Genomic DNA, 21,869 nt, shown 5'->3' on the forward strand with positions numbered 1-21,869 from the left:
GAGACAATATCCAGCTCTCATCACGCCTTATACTTAGATTGCCAAGCTTTTGGGGGCAGAGACCATGAGTGGGGCTCCCAGGGATGACTGCAATATAAGGATTTAATAGAAGGGCATCTTCTCATTAATGTGCAAGGCCACTTAGCTGCCACGATGGGAGCTGAGCTCTGAAAATGTGTGTGCGTGTGAGAGCGCGCCCTGTGGAGCAAAGTCCTTTGTTTCTTCGCAGAGCAGGTGCAGCGGGAGGAGATGCTTGCACTAAAGCATCATTCCGGAGCGAGAGGGAACCTCATTTTTCAGTGGTTCACTCAATTCACAGCCTCTCCAACACAACCAACCAGAGGGGAACACTCAGTGACAAACATGGTGGCCGTTTTTGCCAAATAGACTGAGACTCCTTCCCGTAGGCCATCCTACAGCCATCCCATTTCATTTGGATCTGCTCTCGGCTCTATATCCTGTTTCCAGTCCTGCTCCTCCAGTGCGAAAGGTTTACAAACCCCCTTAACAATCACTGCTAGGTGAGTTAATAGGTTTAAACCAGGTTCCTAAAGCACGTAGACAGCCAGGCTGCAGCCTCCAAGGTTAAGCTTTGCTGAAGTGCCCATCTATTTTAGACTCCTCCATGCCCTGTTACTTTAGCATCTCTGTCCTTTAGTCGATTTAGCCTGCCAACTATCCACTGTACAGATGGGAACTGAGGTACAGACACACTATGTGACATGCCCAAGGCCTCGCAGGAAGTCTTTGACAAAGCAGGGACTAGAACCCAGCTCTAGACTAGTGCCCTCACCACCCCATCTCCCACGTGTCTAGTACTTTTTGGGTGCCTAAGATGAAACCTTTAAAAGGGGCCTGATTTTCAGGTGGCAAATGCTCAACACTGTTTGAAGGGGGGTGGGGAGAATCTGGTCCCTTTAAGGTACCACTTCAGGGATCCCAAAGTTACTATACATCTGAAAATCTTTCATTGTTCGATCCATACAATGCATATGTAATAGTATACGTATAAGAATATGTAAATAGAATTATTCTCTTTTTGGAATAAGAAAAGCTCCCAGCTACAGACAGTTCAATATCCATGACATTTGGGATAGGCTGTTCCTAAGGATGGCACCAGAAAGAGTCTTGAAATACTTTGGGGCTAGCATGAAAAAAAAAACAACCAAAACCAACTCCCTCTTCTTTTGACTCGACTGCATGCGAGCCCCGTTCTGAACTTTCCGGAGGGCGTGTGAACGGCTCCCTTACATCCTACATACTTCAGCCGCACATCAAACGGGGGAGCGTTCCACATGGCAGATCAGGTTCTGCTTCGGCCTCGAAATCAAACAATGACGGCCCCTTCCAGCTGAGGGGCAGAGCCAATTCCTCCAGCTAGCCGATTTATGTTTCGGTTCTGGAGCGCTTTCCGCTTTAATTTCAATTGGTTTATGCCTTTTCGGTTGGCTGAATACCATTCCTGTGCTTCCCCCTTCCAGAACTCAGCGACCTTCCATTGTCACAGCCACACCTGCTAGGCCAAGATAATTGCCTGCTGGGGGAAACAGTCTGCAAACCGGGTCTGGGCTTCTAACCACTATTCAAAGCCATTTTCTTGAATGCCCTCTCTACAAAGCCTTTCCTAACCCACCTCCCGGCAAGGGGGCAGGCTGAAGTCTCAGAGTGCCTGGCTTGAGACCACAGGAAGGTCAAGCCTACTCTGGCACATCTGACTCCTTTAGCCATAGCAGGAAGGTAGGGGGCTGTTCCACTCAGCTAAGAAAGAAAAGTTAGGGCAGGGCTTCCCAGGAATAAAGGGAAAAATCGATCAAACCCAAGGGCAGTCTGGGAACAGGGAATTAAGTGTTTTTGAAGTAGGCAGACTTCTCTGTCTTTAAAGGGAGGGCTGTATCTGCCCTGGGAGACTTATGTTGGCTGGTTTTTAACAAAGGGCAGCAGGAGGAAGTTGGGTAGGAGAGTGTAAGAGACAGAAGAGGAGGGAAGAAGGAAAGAATTATTGCCCTAAGCTTTCACTTTAAGTCTGCTGTGGGGAGATTTCTTGTGATCTCCCTTTGTCCCAATGGTGTCTACTAATCAGAGCTGACAGTCAAACTATGGCCACAGTCTCTCAGTATTCCCTACCATCATATCCATAAAAGTCAGTCAAGCAACCATGCGGCTAGGGACTATTTCACATCAGTGGGCACGTCTTCACTCCCCGCCTGGATCGGCGGGTAGAAATCGATCTCTCAGGGATCGATTTATCGTGTCTCATCTAGATGCGATACATCGATCCCCGAATCGACGCGCGTACTCCACCTTGTCAGGAGGAGTAAGCGGCGTCGATGGGGGAGCTGCGGCGGTTGATTTGCCGCCGTCCTCACAGCGGGGTAAGTCGAATAGGATACTTCGACTTCAGCTACGCTATTCGCATAGCTGAATTTGTGTATCTTAAATCGACCCCCCCTTTAGTGTAGGCCAGCCCAGTAACTGGCCAGTCCTAGATAAGGCAGTTAGCGCAGTCAACGTTCTCCCTGACTTTAATGCTTGTCGGGTGTAGCCCTAGTCTACGTTGCAAATGTTGCACTGGGGGTAACACATGGAAAAAAGAAAAAGATCAATCTAGATATACTATAGATGCACTTAAACGGATTTAAACCTAGATTAAACCGCTTTCGTTTCATTGAAATTCAGGTACAGTTGATTTAGTTACATGAGTGCAACTTCTGTAATAGACACAGGCCCCTGGAAGTCTCTCATACACCCGGCTCTACCCAAGTTGGACTGGTGCCTATGGGCTGAACTCTGCCCTCCAGTCAGGGCTGGCTCCAGGGTTTTGGCCGCCCCAAGCAGCCAAAACAAAACAAAAAAGCCGTGATCGCGATCTGCGGTGGCAATTCGGCGGGAGGTCCTTCGCTCCCAGGCGGAGTGAGGGACCGTCCGCCGAATTGCCGCCGAATACTTGGATGTGCCGCCCCCCTCCGGAGTGGCCGCCCCAAGCACCTGCTTGAGAAGCTGGTGCCTGGAGCCGGCCCTGCCTCCAGTGTATATGTGCAACTGACTCAGGTCAACGGGAGGATGCTGGATGTATCAGAGTGTGGAATTTAGCCTAGATACTCAGCTGCAGCTCTGGGAGTTGCAATGACTCTGCATCTAGGGGAGTTTATTTCAGTAACTAAATTCACCCCATGCACAATAGAGCTTTTCTGAAACAATGCCATGAGTTGGGATGCGTGTCCATTCAGAACCTCATCTACCCCGGCGAATATTTACGGCTTGCAGTAGCAACTTCAGCATTCAAATGAGAAGTACAGATGCATCTGTCTGTGAAAGGAATGGCACAAATTCTATATACGTTGGTTTAACAAAAAACCCTTTTTCAGAAAAACATTTTGGTGGCGTTTGTGATTGATTACCTAAGAAGGAAGGGAACGCCAGGCTACACCTGAAATCAAAACTGAAAAGCAAATGAAATGTCAGTGAGACACAAACTAGCTGCCTGGACCCTGTAATAGCTACAGTAAAAACCCTAGCTATGGCCTAAGAAAGGAAAGATGCTAGATTAAGCGGTGCTTCAGAAAACTCTCTCGGGTCACTCCTGTGATGCAGAGAACACTCAGACTGCCGAGATGGGGGTCAGACTTTTCAACGCAGTCCACACATCTTCCATGCTCTTAAATTGGAAGATGTGAGGTCAATTCCTCTGGCTTGCTTTGAAAACAGAAACCTCAACTATAACTCTCCCTTGCCTTGCACTTGGGTCATCATTTATATCTGGGCAAAATGGGTGTAACATTTTTCACATTCATCGTGCACAAATATAAATGATAAAATGCAAGGCAGTGAAGAATCAGGCTCCGGAGAGGATAGCAATGAGAAAGACTTCTCCTCTCCGCTGGATCTTAGAGCTGGTCTCCATCAGTTGAAACCAGTGCAACTTTCAGGTGTTACTTTAAGGCGATTTAGTTAAACAGGTGCAAAGGGCCACATGACCATTCTTATTTTAGTTTAACTTACATCAGTTAGGAACTGACTTATGATGAACCCAAATTAAAGTTTACATGGGTTGAAAAAACAGATTTAAGTTATATTGGTGCAACTTGTGTGTGTAGACGTGGCCTCAGTCCAAGATTCGGGTTTACAGATCCCATCTCTCCTACGGTACTCATTTTTGTGCTGCTATTTACAACAGGGATAAGAGGAGGAAGGGGGAGTTCTTACTCTGGAGGTCGGCTGTCAGGTCCCAGCGCCCTTTGGAGAGAGATCTGGTCGCTGGCAAAGGCGTTGAAACAGTGCTTCTCATAGCCGCGCTCCTTCTCCTTAGTCTCCTGCGGTGTCCACTGGTCCTTTTTAAAAGCTTTGCCCTCGGCTCCTGGGCTGTTGGGGTCTTGGGGTGGTCGTTCCATCAGTGGTTTCAGTTCAGCTGGGGTATAGTAACCTGGAAGGCAGGACTTGCTGCTCTGCAAAGGTTCCTCTTGCTGAACCGGAGCCCGGATCTGTAGCTTTGGCATCGAGTCGCGAATGTTATTTACTGCCCCCATCATCATGTCAATCACTTGGTCTTTCCTCTCGACAATGTTTTTCAGCCAGGGCTCCTCGGTGTGGTCCCCATTCCCGACATCCTTCTGTATAATGAAGAGGAAGATCACAAAGACCACACCCACCAAAGCCAGCTTCAATGGGCCATAATTTCGCCGGAATAGCCTCATCTTCAGGGATGTTTCCAAAGTTCCCGCTAAGTTAGAGCTATGTGCATTTCAGGGCCTTACGTTCTTTGGCTATTCCATGGCCATCTGATGTCCTTTTCCAAACCTGGGGGAAACAAAGAAATATGTATGAACTCTATTTACTATAAACTCATGTTTACCTCACTAATGTGCTACTGATAAAGAACCTAGCAGATGGAATTTAGTCTAGGTACAATGTGAATAGATCATTTCATTTGAGATGCAAGAGAGAGGACATGACTCCTTGGAAGTGTTGTGACCCACTGGCAGAGTGTGTAGGGGGAAATCAGTGGGGGAACAGGACCTTTCATTTCCTAATTTTCAAACGTGTTTTCATTCCCAATCAGAACAAAACAATAAATTTAGAAATTTCCAGCCAAATAATTTTTTTGGGGGGAAAAAAAATAGCTTCAGGTCAATTCAAATATTTTGTTTCTGTTTTGACTTTTAAAAAAAGTGATATTGTAATTTAGAATAGAATGTACATTTGAAATGAAAAGTAGTTTTAAAATGAAAAATGAAAATGCTATGTTTTGATTTTTTTTTAAACCACACAAAACCCAACAAGTTCTCACAGAATGTTTCGCTTTTCACTAACTGGCATTTTACAAACGAAAAAGTGTTCTGTTGGAAAATATTCAGCCAGCTCCAGTGTGGAATATTAGCTCCAATATCTTGGAGACATTCTACATGTGGTTGTTTCTCTGGACTATCCAAATCTCTTGGGCCTGCAAAGCTGGGCTGAAATCTCACGAGTTGGTTCTTGTGAGATTTTCCAGTATTTTCTGCTTCTGATCATGCTGGATATATCACGACAACAGCCCATCTTGGAGTATTTTAGCGATTTTGTGTCCAGTCCTCAGGGCCGGCTCCAGGATTTTGGCCGTCCCAAGCAGCCAAAAAAAAAAAAAGGAAAAAAAAGCCGCTATCGCGATCTGCGGCGGCAGTTCGCCAGAAGGTCCTTCGCTCCGAGCCGGAGTGAGGGACCGTCCACCGAATTGCCGCCCAACAGCTGGACGTGCCGCCCCTCTCCGGAGTGGCCGCCCCAAGCACCTGCTTGACAAGTTGGTGCCCGGAGCCGGCCCTGCCAGTCCTGTACCTAAAACAGCAGCTGCAGTAAATATTAAAACTGCAAAACAAACAACAAAACTTTATCCAAACTTTTTTGAATCTCACCACCAGGTTTGAAGACCCACACCCTATCCAACGGAGAATATTTTGCTCGATCATAGAATCATAGAACTGTCCAGGGACCTCAAGAGGTCATCTAGTCCAGTCCCCTGCACTCATGGCAGGACTAATTATCTAGACCATCCCTGACAGGAGTTTGTCTAACCTGCTCCTAAAAATCTCCAATGATGGAGATTCCACAACCTCCCTAGGCAATTGATTCCAGTGTTGAGCCACCCTGACAGTTAGGAAGTTTTTCCTAATGTCCAGTCTAAACCTTCCTTGCTGCAATTTAAGCCCATTGCTTCTTGTCCTATCCTCAGAGGTTAAGAAGAACAATTTTTCTTTCTCCTTGTAACAACCTTCTATATACTTGAAAACTGTTATGTCCCCTCTCAGTCTTCCCCAGATTTAAGAGTCATGGATAAAGATCAAAACTAATTTCATGCTGGCCTCAAGGCAACTAAAAGATTTTGTATTTTCAGACCCATTTACGGAAGATGTGCAATACTATATAATGCACACTGTTTTATTATGTACTACAGATCCCTGATAGTTATTTCCCACTACAACAAAGATTAGGGAGGATTGAAAGACGCAATGGAGATTGTAATAAAGTTACATGTGTGGAGGCTAGCTGACACACAACTTAAATCCTAGGTTGGTTAAATAGTTAGGTAGTTGCGGTTTGATTAGTTGCATTAGATCATTACCTACCATGGGACATAAGGCTGGCTATATTAGTTTGGCGGTCTCAGTAGAACTTATTCCTACACAACCAGTAGGGCAAAATTCAACCTCAGCCTAAATACACAGGATTCCTGGTGCTTTCACCAGGAGTTGGGTCTATTTGCACCATGGGTTCATTTGGACTTTTAAGAGAGACAGGTGTATCTGTAGGTACGGAGTGATGGGCATTCATAGGAATGTGATATGTGCTTTACTTCAATCCAGAAGGGAGCGTCAAACTTTACACACACACACACACACACACACACACACAATTTAGATATAGGAGTATATTTCTGGCACTGGCAGAACGGTTCAGTGGTTAGAGGACTAACCTAGGACTCTGGAGACTCAGGGTCAATTCCAGGCTCTGCCATGGGCATCCTTTGTAACCTTAGGCATGTCACTTAATTTCTGTCTCTCTGTTTTCCCATCTGTACAATGGGGGTAATAGTACTGTCCTGCCTCATGGGGATATGAGGATAAACATTAAAGATTATGAGGTGCTCACATGCTATGGAAATGGGGCCCTGATAAGTACTTAAGATAAACAGGAACCTGTACACTTTTTGAGAGCATCATTCACCAGATTCTACCACTTTCTACTCACCTTAGATTTCCAGATATTTTAGCCTTTTATTTAGTGTAATTACACAGATGCAGGCGGTTAATGTCCTGAAGTGGAATGAGACACCTGCTGTTAGTTCAGAGGGCTGAAGAAGGTTCTCTCTAGCTTTCCTATTTTCTTGGCTGTGTGAGGTTTTATGTGCCAAGAGAGAAGTGGCCGCATCTCTAAAGGCAAGGGAAAATCCAATCTATGTCCCAGGGATGTAGGGGTCATTGCTTTTAGCTACAAGGAAGACTGTGGGATCAAGGACACCTTAGCAGGAGAGCTGTAAGCAAGCCTGCGGCCATCCTGATGTTGACTTTCAAGGGTATGCGCTGTGCAGAAAGAACAATCCTGGGACTGAAATTTGGCGTTATGAGCCTCGACAGATTTAAAGCTGGCAAATAGCCATTTATGTTAATGCAAAGAAATCAGTTTTATTTTAATCTCCCTACTGATTTTATTTAGATTTAAAACGATACAAGACACCTCTCCAGGGCTCTAGGTCCCCTATATAGCGAATGTCTTAACAGAATGAAGTACCAGCAGCATTAAAACAATCATTCCACAGGAACTCAGTCAACCAGCCACCAACAAAAACTCCTTTCAGCCACTTCATTGTAATAGCAAAACCTCAGCCCTTTCCAGAAGCCCTCTCAAAGCAGAGATCTTTTGCAGTGTGCCTGAAAGGTCACCTAATTTGGATTATTTTGGCCTGTCATGGTGGACACAGCAAGTTCAAGAATCTGGGAACCCTCAGAAAGAACACCCAGACAGGCTTGGATTCTTGAGTCTGATTGTAAGTTCGTTGGGGGCAGAGACAGTCTTTCTGTCCTGTGTTTGTACAGTGCCTAGCACCACTAGGGCTCGTAGGTGCTACAATAATGCAAATAAATAATAAAATTGATGCTGAATATGCCTCTAGATGGGTGCTGCCTCCACTAATGAGTGACATTGGGTAGTTTCAAGGGATTGTCTCCTTCTTGCTAAAATACCAATGGGAAGCTTTTCCTCTCTACTGATAAGCCACTTCTAAGCCATTTCTCCAATTCCGTGGCCTCACAGACTCAAAATAATCTCTGTGTTACTGTTATGCTCAACATGATAATGGCATACAGAGTGCACTTATGTTTCTGGGTGATACTGAGCTGGGAGGGGTTGCAAGTGCTTTGGAGGACAAGATTAGAATTCAGAATGATCTTGACAAACTGGAGAAATGGTCTGAATTAAACAGAATGAAATTCAACATGGACAAATGTAAAGCATTACACTTAAGGAATAACCAACTGCACAAACACGAAATGGGAATTGACTGCCTAGGAAGGAGTACTGCAGAAAAGGATCTGGAGGATATAGTAGATCACGAACTAAAGATGAGCCAACAGTGTAATACCGTTGCAAAAAAAAGCAACCATCATTCTGGGATCTATTAGCAGGAGTGTTGTAAGCAAGACACGAGAGGTAATTCTTCCACTCTACTCAGCACTGGTAAGGCCTCAACTGGAGTATGTGTGTCCTGTTCAGAGCAACACATTTCAGGAAAGGTGTGGACAAATTGGAGAAAGTCCAGAGGAGAGCAACAAAAATGATTAAAGGTCTAGAAAACACGACCTATGAGGAAAGATTGAAAAAATTGGGTTTGTTTAGTCTGGAGAAGAGAAGACTGGAGCAGGGAAATTATAACTGTCTTCAAGTTCATAAAAGGTTATGAAGAGGAGGGTGATAAATTGGTCTCCATATCTACTTAGGACAGGACAAGAAGCGATGGGCTTAAATTGCAGCAAGGGAGATTTAGGTTAAACATTAGGAAAAACTTCCTAACTGTAATGCACTAGAACAAGTTCCCTAGAGATGATATGGAATCTCAGTTACTGGAGGTGTTTAAGAGCAGGTTAGACAAACACTTGTCAGGGATGATCTAGATAATGTGTAGTCCTGCCTCAGTGCAGGGGACTGGATTAGATGATCTATCGAGGTCCCTTCCAGGTCTACATTTCTATGATTCTATGAACATGGCCCATGGGCCACATATGAGGCAGCAAAGTTCAGCAGGGCTGTCTGTTTTGGTCACTTTTGTGGGACTTTAAGAAAATTCCAAATTTTTTTTTTTTTGAAAGGGCACCTGAGACTGTAGCAGTCTGACATAATTCTGAGACAGGCAATCAAGCAAAAATACAGCTGCTAACTCCCCCTTCTCCAAAAATCCCATCCTTCAACAATTCTCCATGTCCCTGTCTGAACGTCAGCTCTGATCAAACATCTTCTCCTCCAAAGTTCTCAATAAATACGAGCCTTGTGGAATGATCTGAAGGGCAGATCCAGGCGAATCAGGACTAGTGAGAAAGGACGGTTCAGTGGTTTGGATACTGGCCTACAACTTGGGAGACCAGGGTTCCATCCCTTGCTTCTTTCCTGCATCTACTGTTTATACTACCTGTCTTCGCTACAACCCACAGCAGAGTCCCCACTTTGGTGCAGGCACACACCAGTAGTTTTTCCTGTTAGCCCAGGAAGCTGACAAAAGAAACCAGGATTTAAGAGAGATTTCTTGCCACCCTGAAACTTCATCCACCGAAGGGTTTGCCTCAACAGCCACGTCAGCAAACTGCATGAACTGGATTCTTCAGTAAACTTCACCTGAAGCAAACAAAAGAGCCTCTGCAGTCACTATGCTAAAAAGCAGAGGCATTTTAAGACAGTTTCGGGTTCACACACTTGGGACTGCACTTGAAACGTAATCAGAAGTGTTGGCTTTCATAAAGCTCCGTAACAGCTCAGAGCTTTGCCTCATGCGGTAGCTATTTTCTCCTGATCACCTGCCCCTTACAAAGCCTAGACATGGCTGGGAAGAGTTTGCTGCTAAAAGACCAAGTTGTTGGCAGAAGCATTACTCCCAGGAACACTGGGCTGGTAAATTAAGTCTTGCAATAACGAAGACTTAAGATACATTCCGTAAATGAATCTTTCCTGCTGCTATGAAAATAAGATTGCTTTTGTTGAGAGAAACAAGAGGGCTGTGAAATCAGAGAAACTCTTCTACCAGAAGAATACAAGATTGATTTTTCCAGCAAAATCTTATGGCAAGATTCCCTGGAAGGGGGTGGGGGGGAAGGGGGGAGAAATGACATTATTGGTCCCAACTTGAGGAATTATTTAAAAAAAAAAGATTAATATTAAAAAAAATCCACTTCCCATTTAAAATCCAGAATATTGTTGCTACAGGGTAACATTCTCAGAAGCGTTTAAGTGACTTAAGCACTTCGGGCCAGATTTTTGTACAAGGTATATAGGTACCTAGTGGGATTTAGGAGCCTAGGTGCTTTGGAAAATCCCTTTAGGTGCTTATCAGCATTTTTAGGCACCTATGTACCTTTAAAAAAAATCTGGTCCTTAGGAGCCTAAAATTACATTGAAAGTAATTGGGATTTAGGCTCCTAAATACCCTCAAATTAGATTTAAACCACGAATAACATTTTCAAAAGTGCCTATGTAATATGAACTTTTACTAGTTAATTTTTCAAAGTATCAAAATTCCACCCCCGCCCCAAAACCACACTTCTCGGGACATGAGAAGGAATTAGATACTCCTCGTCTTACCTTAGCAGTGAGATCTCTTGTCTAAGCAACAAAAACCCACCGCACTGATATTTGGTCAAAATGAAACACCTGCTCCACCCATGTCAAACAGAAGCCCTTTTTCTCTGTTTCAGAGGGATCATAACCTGAGTATTAATAAACGCAGTGGCTTGTTGATTTTATAATCCAACAAAAGACACACACAACCAACCTGTTTGACAGACATTTCAGCCTGAAAAAGCAGCCAGTTACTACTAGCGGCCGAGTAACAGACAGCTCATATCCTGTCTGAAATAAAATGACATCTTAAACTCTCTACGAGAGCTGAGTCATTACGTCTAAACCTGGAGCACACAGAGAGAGTGAGTTTGATTTGCCAGGGTGGATTTTACAGCTATAACTTCATTTACACTTCTCTCTACTTAATTCATACTTTCGGCACCAAGCACTTACTTCCCACATACTTCACACAATTCCCCCCCCCCACCCCAAAAATCACCCCACCCTCTTCGCTCCTCCCGTTTCATGTGCTGGTTAAACTGGACTAATAGAGATGAAGGCCTGAGAGGACCATGTGATAATCTAGTGATCTAACCTTCTGTATAACACAGACCATGGAATTTCCCAAGACCTACTTACCCGTGTAGTGAGCACTTCGCATTTGTCATACAAAAGTTTTTAAACCCAAAATGTTCTTTATGTCTTCATTGCATTTCAGAAGCTACTATGCTAGGGACAGGCAATGAGATTCAGATGAAATCATGACTGACCAGAACATTAGCTTTTGAAGCTCAGGCATCCAGTGAGACATTACACATACTGTGTGTGAGACACTAGCATGTGTGCATCTCTGAACTTCCTCATTGAAGCCGGAGGTGGAAACAGTACGATAAAGCCTATTCTTGCAATATTTCCGAACCAGCTGAAGCAAAGACGCACTAGACACCTTGCAAGAAAAGAAAATGGTTCTCAGGATCTCCCTACTTTCTCCAATATGACACCCCCACCCCCCAAAAAAGCAAACACCACAGCCTTCTATTCGACGTGGCATGCAGGAAGCATGCCAGTTTTATCCACTTACATATTTGCACAGTAGTGCAGAGATTAGCAGCACACATAACTACGATATTGACTTGGGGAAACAAATGCCACCAGGACAGTGTTACGATGCAAAGTGCGTGGTCACTTTAATACAAAGGCACTCCTGTGTGAATTAATTGTCATTTTGCAGCTCTCCTTGAGCTGAACAGGTTTATATTACTAAGGACAGGAGATCCTTCTTTCCTACCCCTTGAGGTTCTTTAGATAAACCAAGACTGGGCAGAGTTGTTTAGACCCAAGAGATTTTCCCCATTTTCCAAGGTGTATTGTTACCAAATGCATTAGAGGGCTCAAAAATAAGTTTTCCCATCTACTAGCCAGCAGTTGATGTCAAAGAAGGACTAGTTTCAATTTCACTCTCCCACAGCTTGAGAAAGTTATTTATTCTCACGCATTGGCTTTCCTAGAGCATTTGCCACTGCAGCATCTGAGCTCAAAGGTCAATCCATTCACAACAACCCTTAAGGGAAGGAAGTTTGATTAGCCATGCGCTCAAGGTCACATAGGAAGCTCATGGCCATGCCAAGAGCAGAAGCCAAAAGTCAGCTGAGTTCCAGGTGAGTCTAATCATCCTCTTTCTCTCTGTGGCCCCAATTCAGCAAAGCGCAGGAGTATTATTCAATCTCTATTCAACAAGACACTTGAGCATGTTTTTAATTTTAAGCACATGCTTAAATCCTACTGAAGTCAATGGCTGAGCAGGGATTGGATTACTGGTGTGCTTAAAGCTAAGCATGTGCTGAAGTGCTTTATTGAATAGGGGGCTATGAACAGAAGCAGATGCACTGGAGTTATTTGAATGCAGATGATAGAAAAAACACTGAATTGGGGTTACATTTGGAAGGCTTCTCACAACCATGGAGGGTTGAACTGCAGTATTTAATTCTACAACTATAGACCTGCACATATTGGTCTTTTAGCTCAACTAAGCCGTGATCACCAGCTGCTAACTGCAAGTATTTCCATTCTGTAGGTCTTGCTGCTTTTCAATAAAAAGAAGAACAGGAGTACTTGTGGCACCTTAGAGACTAACAAATTTATTAGAGCATAAGCTTTCGTGGACTACAGCCCACTTCTTCGGATGCATATAGAATGGAACGTTCCATTCTATATGCATCCGAAGAAGTGGGCTGTAGTCCACGAAAGCTTATGCTCTAATAAATTTGTTAGTCTCTAAGGTGCCACAAGTACTCCTGTTCTTTTTGCGGATACAGACTAACACGGCTGCTACTCTGAAACCTGCTTTTCAATGGAATTCCCATAGATCAAACAAGAATCTTTCATTCTGGCAATTCCAAAGCACTGGAGGAAACACGGAGTTCTATTAATGACACCAAGGCAGGGGGAGAAGGCTCAGGGGTGTACTAGCCACCCAAAAGCACGTCCAGTTCCTGCAGGAAGCAGGCTGGACAATCCATATAGGTAACTGAGGTTCGACAGATACACGGGATGCCTCTCTCATCAACGACACAAATACTAACCCCTAGAAAGCAAACCCGCCATTGCATCTCATCCTGAACACCATTACCCCTTTACTTAGCATCACCACTTTCCTTTGTGTCCTGCCCTATTCTATAGGCCATCTCCCCTCAGTTCTTTTCCTGGACAGCGGTTTTGTATCTAAATCTTATTTCACTCAGTCTCCCTAAGGAAGGATCACATTTCTCAGCTCAGGTGTTCAAGTGTCTTTTGGTTTAACTCACTAACCACACATTGTCGCATAAAAGAAAGTGACATCAGATTAGCCTGGGTTAGGCTAAACGCAGGGAGAGACATCACAGTCATATATTTTCCAAGAGAAAGACTCTCTCTCCACACGCTTCCCATCATGCTCACTAAGCCAAAATTAATGCCGATTTAAACTCAGCTGGAGAGTTTCCATTTGGCTTTGTATTTGACAGGAAATAAGTACCTGGAAAAGCCCACAGTGCATTATTTATTATTTAAGTGCTGATCGTATGCTTGGTGCTGAACAAAAACGCAATCGGAAAGATTAAGAATAAATAATACATATATTTTTCTATTATTACTATTGTACTGGTATCACCATTTTGATTCAGGACAAAATCAGAATACTATAAAAAATTAATTAGAAGGTCTGTAAAGGATAGTAACACAAAAGACCAAACTGATAACTTCCACCAAGATTAGGAGTCTGAAGTCTTCTGACAGTACAGTGGTGTTAGTAACCACGGAGGACTAGGAAGAGAGGACTTAAAAATAAATAAATATATATATATATATATAATTTTCTGTCAAGGAACTAAAAACATCCATGTTGGTCACTGCCATGAAGACCGAAATCAAGCTCTTGGAATCTTCAACTAATTTCAAGCTGTGTAAGCAGTGCAACTTTGTTTGAACTCAACTAAATTGCAACTGCTTCCACCCAGTCTGCATTTGACGCTTCATTGTGGATTTCCTGAATGTGTGTGCATTTTAAAGTCTCCCCCCGAACATTGTACTAATACTGGGTTTCATTTAACGTCCGTATGAGGGTGTGATATTGGCCTAGAGCGCCATGAAGCAGTCATGCCCTGGATGGATATGGTAGGCCAAAGACTACGGGAGTACAGATCCATGTGCCCATTTGCAGCAGAAAAACTGACCTTGCACTGAGTGTTAATATAAAAAAAACTAGAGCTGAAGATGCTTGGGTGAGAGGCAACATGTAATAGCTAGAGTTAATTGGCCACTGGGACAGTTATTAAGGGAAATACCAAATTAGTCATAGCTCGGAGTCTTTAAAAATCAAGACTGGGTGTTGGTCTAAATATATTCTCAAGTTCAACCACAAATTACTGGGCTCAATAGCATTCACTTATGTTAATACGCAAAGAATAATTTCCTCCACTGCAGAAATCACTGGCTGAAGTTCAAAGGCAGACTAGCTGATCATAGCTGTACTTTCCAGCTTTCAAAGTCTAGGCATGGACAAGCTTATTCCGTGCCTCTTTAGAAGACAGCGTGAAACGTCACAAAGGAACTCGGCAGACCTAGACAAGGGTCATTCCTAACTGCCATGATGTTCACACCAGTTTAGGGATTCCACAACAGCAATGCACTTGGCTACTTTTAGGGGGGAAAACTGAGCCTTTCCACTGTTTCTTTAGAAACCAGGTCTGTCCCTCCCTGTACAACAGAGTCAGGTACAGTTCTCTAGTAATTAGTTTGTTAGCCTACCCCACTTACGTCAAATCTATTCTGCCCCTTTTGCATGCTCTAACTAGAATTGTAAGAAGATAAATAAAGGTGAGCTTGGGGGACTATTACATACAATAGTTATTTTGTTATTCTACAGATACTCCATACGTTTCATATATTGTGAGTTCTGCATTGCTACACCTCATGATTATATTGCAAGTGTCACACTATTTAGTATCAGAGGGGTAGCCGCGTTAGTCTGGATCTGTAAAAAGCGACAAAGAGTCCTGTGGCACCTTATAGACTAACAGACATCTGACGAAGTGGGTATTCACCCATGAAAGCTTATGCTCCAATACGTCTGTTAGTCTATAAGGTGTCACAGGACTCTTTGCGGCTTTTTACACTATTTAGTGTTATTCTTCAAGCCTCAGCACCTGGAGTCATGGTGAAAAACCTCAGTTTTCATTAAAATAATAGAAAGGAATTAAAAAATAGCCCTTCATCTTGCAGAGAAAGCCTGGGAAGGTAACCAGAGTGCACCCGAAGGGCTCAGAAACTAAATAAAAGAACACAAGAAATATTGTTTAATTAAAAAAAATTCTCATGATTTTTAAGCCAATTGTGATTTTTTTAATGAGAGGTTGGCAACATCAGGAGGATGATGCGTCCAACTTTAGCAAGGAGCACTCCCCAAATCTTGTGCTTGGTGCCTTCCAGCTCCTGGCTCCAAATGCACATCCGCATCCCCTGGAGCACGTGCAGTCATGGAGAACCCATCACACCCCTCCAGAGGCTGCGCCTGGGAGAAGCTGTGGGCGGAAACTGAATGTTCAGGGAGAAAAGCAGGCCAGGCTGGGGAGAAGCAGCCTAAGGTCCCCCGCCATGAAGAGAGTCTTTGACCCGCCGGAATAGGGAGGTCTAACCTCACAGCACACTACTCAGTGTGGCCCCTACCTCGCCTGGCCCTCTTCTGCCCGCAACTTCTACTGGGGTATGGAACCAAACTCATCATACAGGACAATTAGGGGCACGTGACATCCCGTCCAGCCAGGGACTTGCCTGTCCCCAATCCTTCCCAAAGCCAGAGAGAGACCCCCTCTGCCGCCAACGTGAGACTTGCTTCTCTCCAGGTTATCATAGCCACCCCAACAGAGGGGGGAAACCCTTCCACACAACCAAGAGAATACCTCCACCCAGAGCCCTGTTTGCTCCCAAGAGAGCCCCTCCAGTGCCCCCTACCCCCGCCAGAGCCGTCTGCTCCCCCACAGCCACAGATCTGTCCCCAAAGGAGGTGCCCACCCCTGCCACAAACCTATTTGCTCCCCAACACCTCCCCCCTTCCCTCCAGTGAACCACCTCCACCCATAGCCAGGGGAATACCACACCTCACAAACAGGGGGACATCACCCCAAGCCCTGTCTGTCCCTCAGCAAAATCTTCATTAACCTCTACCCCAGCCGGGGACCTGCCTGTCTCCCTCCTCCCAACACCCCCCTTCTTCAGGAGTCAGCCCTAATCTCTAGCTGGGGGGATACAACTTCCCACACCCAGAGGGCTACCACCATAGAGAGCCCCATCTGCCCCCCAGCACAACCCTCCAGCACCCAACACCTCAGCCAGAGACACCCCCCCCCCATTTCCTCCAGGGATACACCCCCATCCCTAGCTGGAGGGGATACCACACCCCACAGCCAGGGGGATACTTCCACCCAGAGCCCTGCCCACTCTCCCAACAAGCCTCTCCAGCACCCCCCACCCCAGAAAGAGTCCCCCACTTCTTCCAGGGTACCGACACCCCCATAGGAGGGGGATACCACTCCCATCAGTGATCCCCACTTCCTCCAGGGAGCTGACACCCCCACCCGTGGGGGATACCACCCCCTCCAACACCCCCACCAGAGACACCCCCTTCCTCCAGAGAGGCGACACCCCCACCCAAAACACCCCCTTCCTCCAGGGAGCCGACACCCCCACCCGGAGGATACCACCCCCTCCTCCAGGGAGGCGACACCCCCACCAGAGACACCCCCTTCCTCCAGGGAGGCAACACCCCCACCCGGGGGATACCACCCCCTCCTCCAGGGAGGCAACACCCCCACCAGAGACACCCCCTTCCTCCAGGGAGGCGACACCCCCACCCAGGGGGATACCACCCCCTCCTCCAGGAAGCCGACACCCCCACCCGAGATACCCCCTTTTTCCAGGGAGGCGACACCCCCACCCAGGGGGATACCACCCCCTCCTCCAGGGAGGCGACACCCCCACCCAAAACACCCCCTTCCTCCAGGAAGCCGACACCCCCACCCGAGATACCCCCTTTTTCCCCGACACCCCCACACGGGGGGGGATACCGCCCCCACTTCCTACAGGGAGCCGACACCCCCAACCCAGGGGGATCCCGCTCCCTCCAGCGCCCCCCCTTCCTGCGGGGAGCCGACACCCCCAACCCAGGGGGATCCCGCGCCCCCCGGGAGCCGGACTCACCTGGCTGGGGGAGGTTCCGAGCCCCGGGACGCGGCTGCAGCAGCCGGGACGCGCCAGGTGGCCCAGCCCCGGCTCGGGGGCGGGGCCAGGCCCTTCACCTGCCCGGGCTCGGGCGCGGGGGAGGGCAGCGGGGAAACGCCGCCGCCGCCGGGCACAGGTGTATCCCGGCCGCCGCGCCCCGGCCACCGCGGGGTCCTAGCGCCGCCGTCTTCCGCCCTGCCGGCCGCCGCGGGGTCCTAGCGCCTGCCGCGTGACAGGCTCCTAATGGCGGGGCAGCCACACGCTCCTGGAGGTTCTGGTGTGAGTAGCTCCCATAGGGTCCCAATGCTGGAGCTGTTGCAAGGTGCTATAGGGGCCCTAATGCCTGGGGCTCCTATAGGGTCCTGATTCTGGGTTTGATGCAGGGTGCTATCGGGTCCTAATGTCTGGGGTTCTTAATGCTGGGACTGCTGCTGGGTCCTAGTGTCGGGGGCTCCGGTGGGGTCCTAATGAGGGGGCTGCTGCAAGGTGCTATAGGGTCCCTAGTGCCTGTGGTGCCTATAGTTTCCTAATGCTTAAGAGTTCCTGACTTGGCCTTCAGGGAGTGGGAGGGAGGTCAGGGAATGTGCTCCTTCAGCGTGCCAGGTTTCACATTCAGACTCTTGTGAAAAGGATCAGAGGATCCCAAAGCACAAGGGGCCAGGCCCCTCCATTTCTCTAGCACCCCACAGCGCTATATGAGAGTTTTATCTTCATAATAATTCAGAGGGAAGAATGTCACAGCTGAATTATCAACTCCTGCTTGAAGCATCAAGCTGTTTCCTTGGAGGTCTCCTATTCAACTACTTTCCAGAGCTAAAATGATTTATTATGTGAGAGCTGGTAGGCTCCCAGCGGAAAGTGTCAGGGATGTAAACAGTAAAGATGCTGGTGGAGGGATATGGAAAGATGTCACAGTAAATTTGCCGCAGCAGCTTCTACTTTTCTGTCCTCCACTCTTTCCTGGTTCTCCTGGTAAATTGTTCTTTGGATTCTCCGTTTAAATCAATGCAGCTGCTCTAGTCGGCATTTCTCATCTAGTGGGTTGCGGCCCCCAGCGGGGTAATGAAAAGCAACTGTCGGGCACAAGGCATTGAAAATTTTACTACAATCCAGAGCAAAGAAAATCTCACTCCGACATCCTTACCCTTCGAGGTCAAATATTCTCTGCTAGCCTCTCAAGACCCACATGCACACACTATCGAACAGGGGTTCTCAAACTGGGGGGGTCGCGAGGTTATTACATGCAGGGTTGCGAGCTGTCAGCCTCCATCCCAAACCCTGCTTTGCCTCCAGCATTTATAAGGGTGTTAAATATATAAAAAAGTGTTTTCAATTTATAAAGGGGGGGGGTCGCACTCAAAGACTTGCTGTGTGAAAGGGGTCACCAGTCCAGAAGTTTGAGAACCACTGGACAAATTGGAGAGAGTCCAAAGGAGAGCAACAGAATGATAAAAGGTTTAAAACACTTGCCCTGTGATGAAAGGTTAAAAAAACTGGGCAAGTTTAGTCTTGAGAAAAGAAAGCGGAGGGGGGACCTGAGAGTTGTCTTCAAATCTGCGGTTATAGAGAGGCCTGTAGTCAGTTCTTCTCCATAACCCCTGAAGGTAGGAAAAGAAGTAATGAGTTTAATCTGCAACAAGGGAAATTAAGGTCAGATATTAGGAAAACAAAGGTTTTCCTAATATCTTTGGAGCCCCTGTCTTCCTTTAGATCCCTTTCCAAGGCCCATTTTCAACACTACAGTCAGCTGTTGGTTTATAGTGGCTAGGCAATTTGATCATAGGGCTAACGGAGAACATTAATAATGCTTGGTTTCAGAGTAGCAGCCGCGTTAGTCTGTATCCGCAAAAAGAACAGGAGTACTTGTGGCACCTTAGAGACTAACAAATTTATTTGTTAGTCTCTAAGCTGCCACAAGTACTCCTGTTCTTTTTATTAATAATGCTTGTTTATTTATACCTTTAAACTTCCTGAGTTGAAACTGCTAGCCCTTGCAATGATGTGACTATGTTCCTTCCTCTTTCGTCCCCTCTGAATGCTTATTGCACCAGCCTGTTGCATTTTATCTTAAATTTTAACACAAACTCTTGGGGACAGGAATTGTTTTACCCTGTGTATTTTATAGGGTGCCTAATGGAGATAGCCCATCTCCTAGAACTCAAAGGGAAAGGTCATCGAGTCCTGCCCTCTGCCTTCACTAGCAGGACCAAGTACTGATTTTGCCCCAGATCCCTAAGTGGCCCCCTCAAGGATTGAGCTCATAACCCTGGGTTTAGCAGGCCAATGCTCAAACCACTGAGCTATCCCTCCCCATGAGTAGAGCGATCCGGATTGTTCTGATCTACAGCTAAAAGCAAGGTTTCAGAGTAGCAGCCGTGTTAGTCTGTATCCGCAAAAAGAACAGGAGTACTTGTGGCACCTTAGAGACTAACAAATTTATTAGAGCATAAGCTTTCGTGGGCTACAGCCCGCTGCTTATGCATCCGAAGAAGTGGGCTGTAGTCCACGAAAGCTTATGCTCTAATAAATTTGTTAGTCTCTAAGGTGCCACAAGTACTCCTGTTCTTTTAGCTAAAAGCAAGAGTCAAACCCTCAGCTGCTGTGAAGTGTCCTGGCTTCAGCCAAGCCAAGGAACTATGTTATGCGGGGCTGATTTACAGCAGCTGAAGATTCAGCCCCAATATTTCAACTTGAATGGAATGCAATGGTTTCCTTTTCATGAAGACCTATTTTTAACACTAGATGGTGGTAGCTTCACAAATCTCAGACCCAGGGAGATGCAGTTACTATAGCTTCCATTACTGCAAGGAAGCCGTGGCTTCTAGAAATCCGGTACTGCTGGGATTGCTATCCAGCTAAAAGCAGGGCTGCTCAGAGGATTCAGGGGGCCTGGGGCAAAGCAATTTTCAGGAGCCCCTTCCATAAAAAAAAGTTGCAATACTATACTCGTGGGGGCTCCTCCGGGGCCAGGGGCCTGGGGCAAATTGCACCACTTGCCCCCGGGTGGCCCTGGCTAAAAGACATCTGAAATACGGCAGGAGATCAATGGTGGTGAACAGCTGCTTGTGGCCGGGGACAAAGGAATGGAACTTTTTTGAACTTGCCATGGCCGGTGTTGTCAAAGGCTAGTTTTAATATTTGCAACACAAGAAGGAGCTGTGGCAAGCGTGTGGCTACGTTGGGACATCGTACACCAAAAATGCAGTGCTAGGAAACACTAACCTATAGGGACAGCCATCTGTTTTAGATTGCGGGAGGAAATTCTGATTTCTGCAGCAAAGGGGCTGAGGAATTTGAACCTTGCACCCACACCCCAGGAATGGTCTGATGAGATGGTGGGAAAGAGCAGAAAGAGGCTGCGTCAGCAGGCGTGAGAATCCAACCAGCCGCACACCAAGGTTCTTGAAATCATAAGGGATAAGTCCAAGGAGAGTTTTAAAAACTAAGGCAAACAGTTTTGGCCTGGATCCTGCATTGAATATAGGGTGACCAGATCTCCTGATTTTATAGGGACAGTGCCGATATTTGGGCCTTTGTCTTATATAGGCGCCTAATACCCCCCACCTCCGTCCCGATTTTTCACACTTGCTGTCTGGTCACCGTAACTGAATAGGAGTCAATGGACTAGGATGACCTGACCACGAGGAATGTCTTTCTGTATGAAAGCGTAAATCATATTACACCTCTACCCTGATATAACACGAATTCGGGTATAACGCGGTGAAGCAGCGCTCCGGGGGGGCGGGGCTGCGCACTCTGGCGGATCAAAGCAAGTTTGATATAACGCGGTTTCACCTATACGCGGTAAGAATGTTTGGCTCCCGAGAACAGCGTTATATCGGGGTAGAGGTGTATTACACATATCGGAGCAGCACCTAAAGGCTTCAGCCAAGAGCAGAGCTACCCCGTGCTAGGCACTGTACAAATGTAACCCACCAATGAGAGCACGTTACAGGTTTCCCCCCTCTGTGCCAATCCACAGAAGATTTGAGTTATTCAAATCCCTAGATATAGAGCCTTGGCTCTGTAGCTCGGGCTTTCAGCTCGGTGGTTCAGCCTCCAGTCTGTTGACCAAGAGGGTGGCCATCCCACAAGCGTCAAGTCAAAAGACAGCCCCTCCCTTAAAGACCTCACCCAATAAACAGATGAGCCAGACACAGCGTGGGAGGGGAAACCGAGACGGATGAAGTAACTTGTCAAAGGTCACACAGCAGGTTAGTGGAAGAGCCAGACGTATGGGGCTCAGAAGAGCAGTGCTAATCCAATGACCTAACCCCTGGGCAACACTAACTCTAATACCAGTCCCCTCTGAGGCCTTCCTTCAG

The 21,869-nt window shown here is 46.5% G+C and overlaps 2 protein-coding genes across 6 annotated transcripts in view; one reads left to right on the plus strand and one right to left on the minus strand.

Annotated features, from left to right (window-relative positions):
- Positions 1-17,663, minus strand: part of GALNT6 (polypeptide N-acetylgalactosaminyltransferase 6) — a 42,648-nt gene extending 24,985 nt beyond the window's left edge. Inside the window, exons 1-3 of one of the 4 annotated variants that reach the window (XM_065576242.1) lie at positions 17,524-17,618; positions 9,702-9,852; positions 4,204-4,794 (exon numbers count right to left, since the gene is read on the minus strand). In XM_065576242.1, coding sequence (XP_065432314.1) covers positions 4,204-4,691 — 488 coding nt within the window. In that variant the 5' untranslated portion in view covers positions 4,692-4,794; positions 9,702-9,852; positions 17,524-17,618. Of the gene's footprint in view, positions 1-4,203; positions 4,795-9,701; positions 9,853-10,812; positions 10,948-11,430; positions 11,619-17,523 lie in introns of those variants that run through there. The other 3 variants (XM_065576241.1, XM_065576244.1, XM_065576243.1) reach the window with 3 other exon arrangements.
- A 3,158-nt stretch (positions 17,664-20,821) lies between these two features.
- The window catches only part of SLC4A8 (solute carrier family 4 member 8), a 109,492-nt gene continuing 108,444 nt past the window's right edge, over positions 20,822-21,869 (plus strand). The window contains exon 1 of one of the 2 annotated variants that reach the window (XM_065576239.1): positions 20,822-21,758. The gene's annotated coding sequence lies outside the window, so the exon portion shown is untranslated. The remainder of the gene's footprint in view (positions 21,759-21,869) is intronic. The other variant, XM_065576240.1, reaches the window with a different exon arrangement.

This window comes from Chrysemys picta, chromosome 22, assembly GCF_011386835.1.
Source record: "Chrysemys picta bellii isolate R12L10 chromosome 22, ASM1138683v2, whole genome shotgun sequence".
NCBI lineage: Eukaryota > Metazoa > Chordata > Testudines > Emydidae > Chrysemys > Chrysemys picta.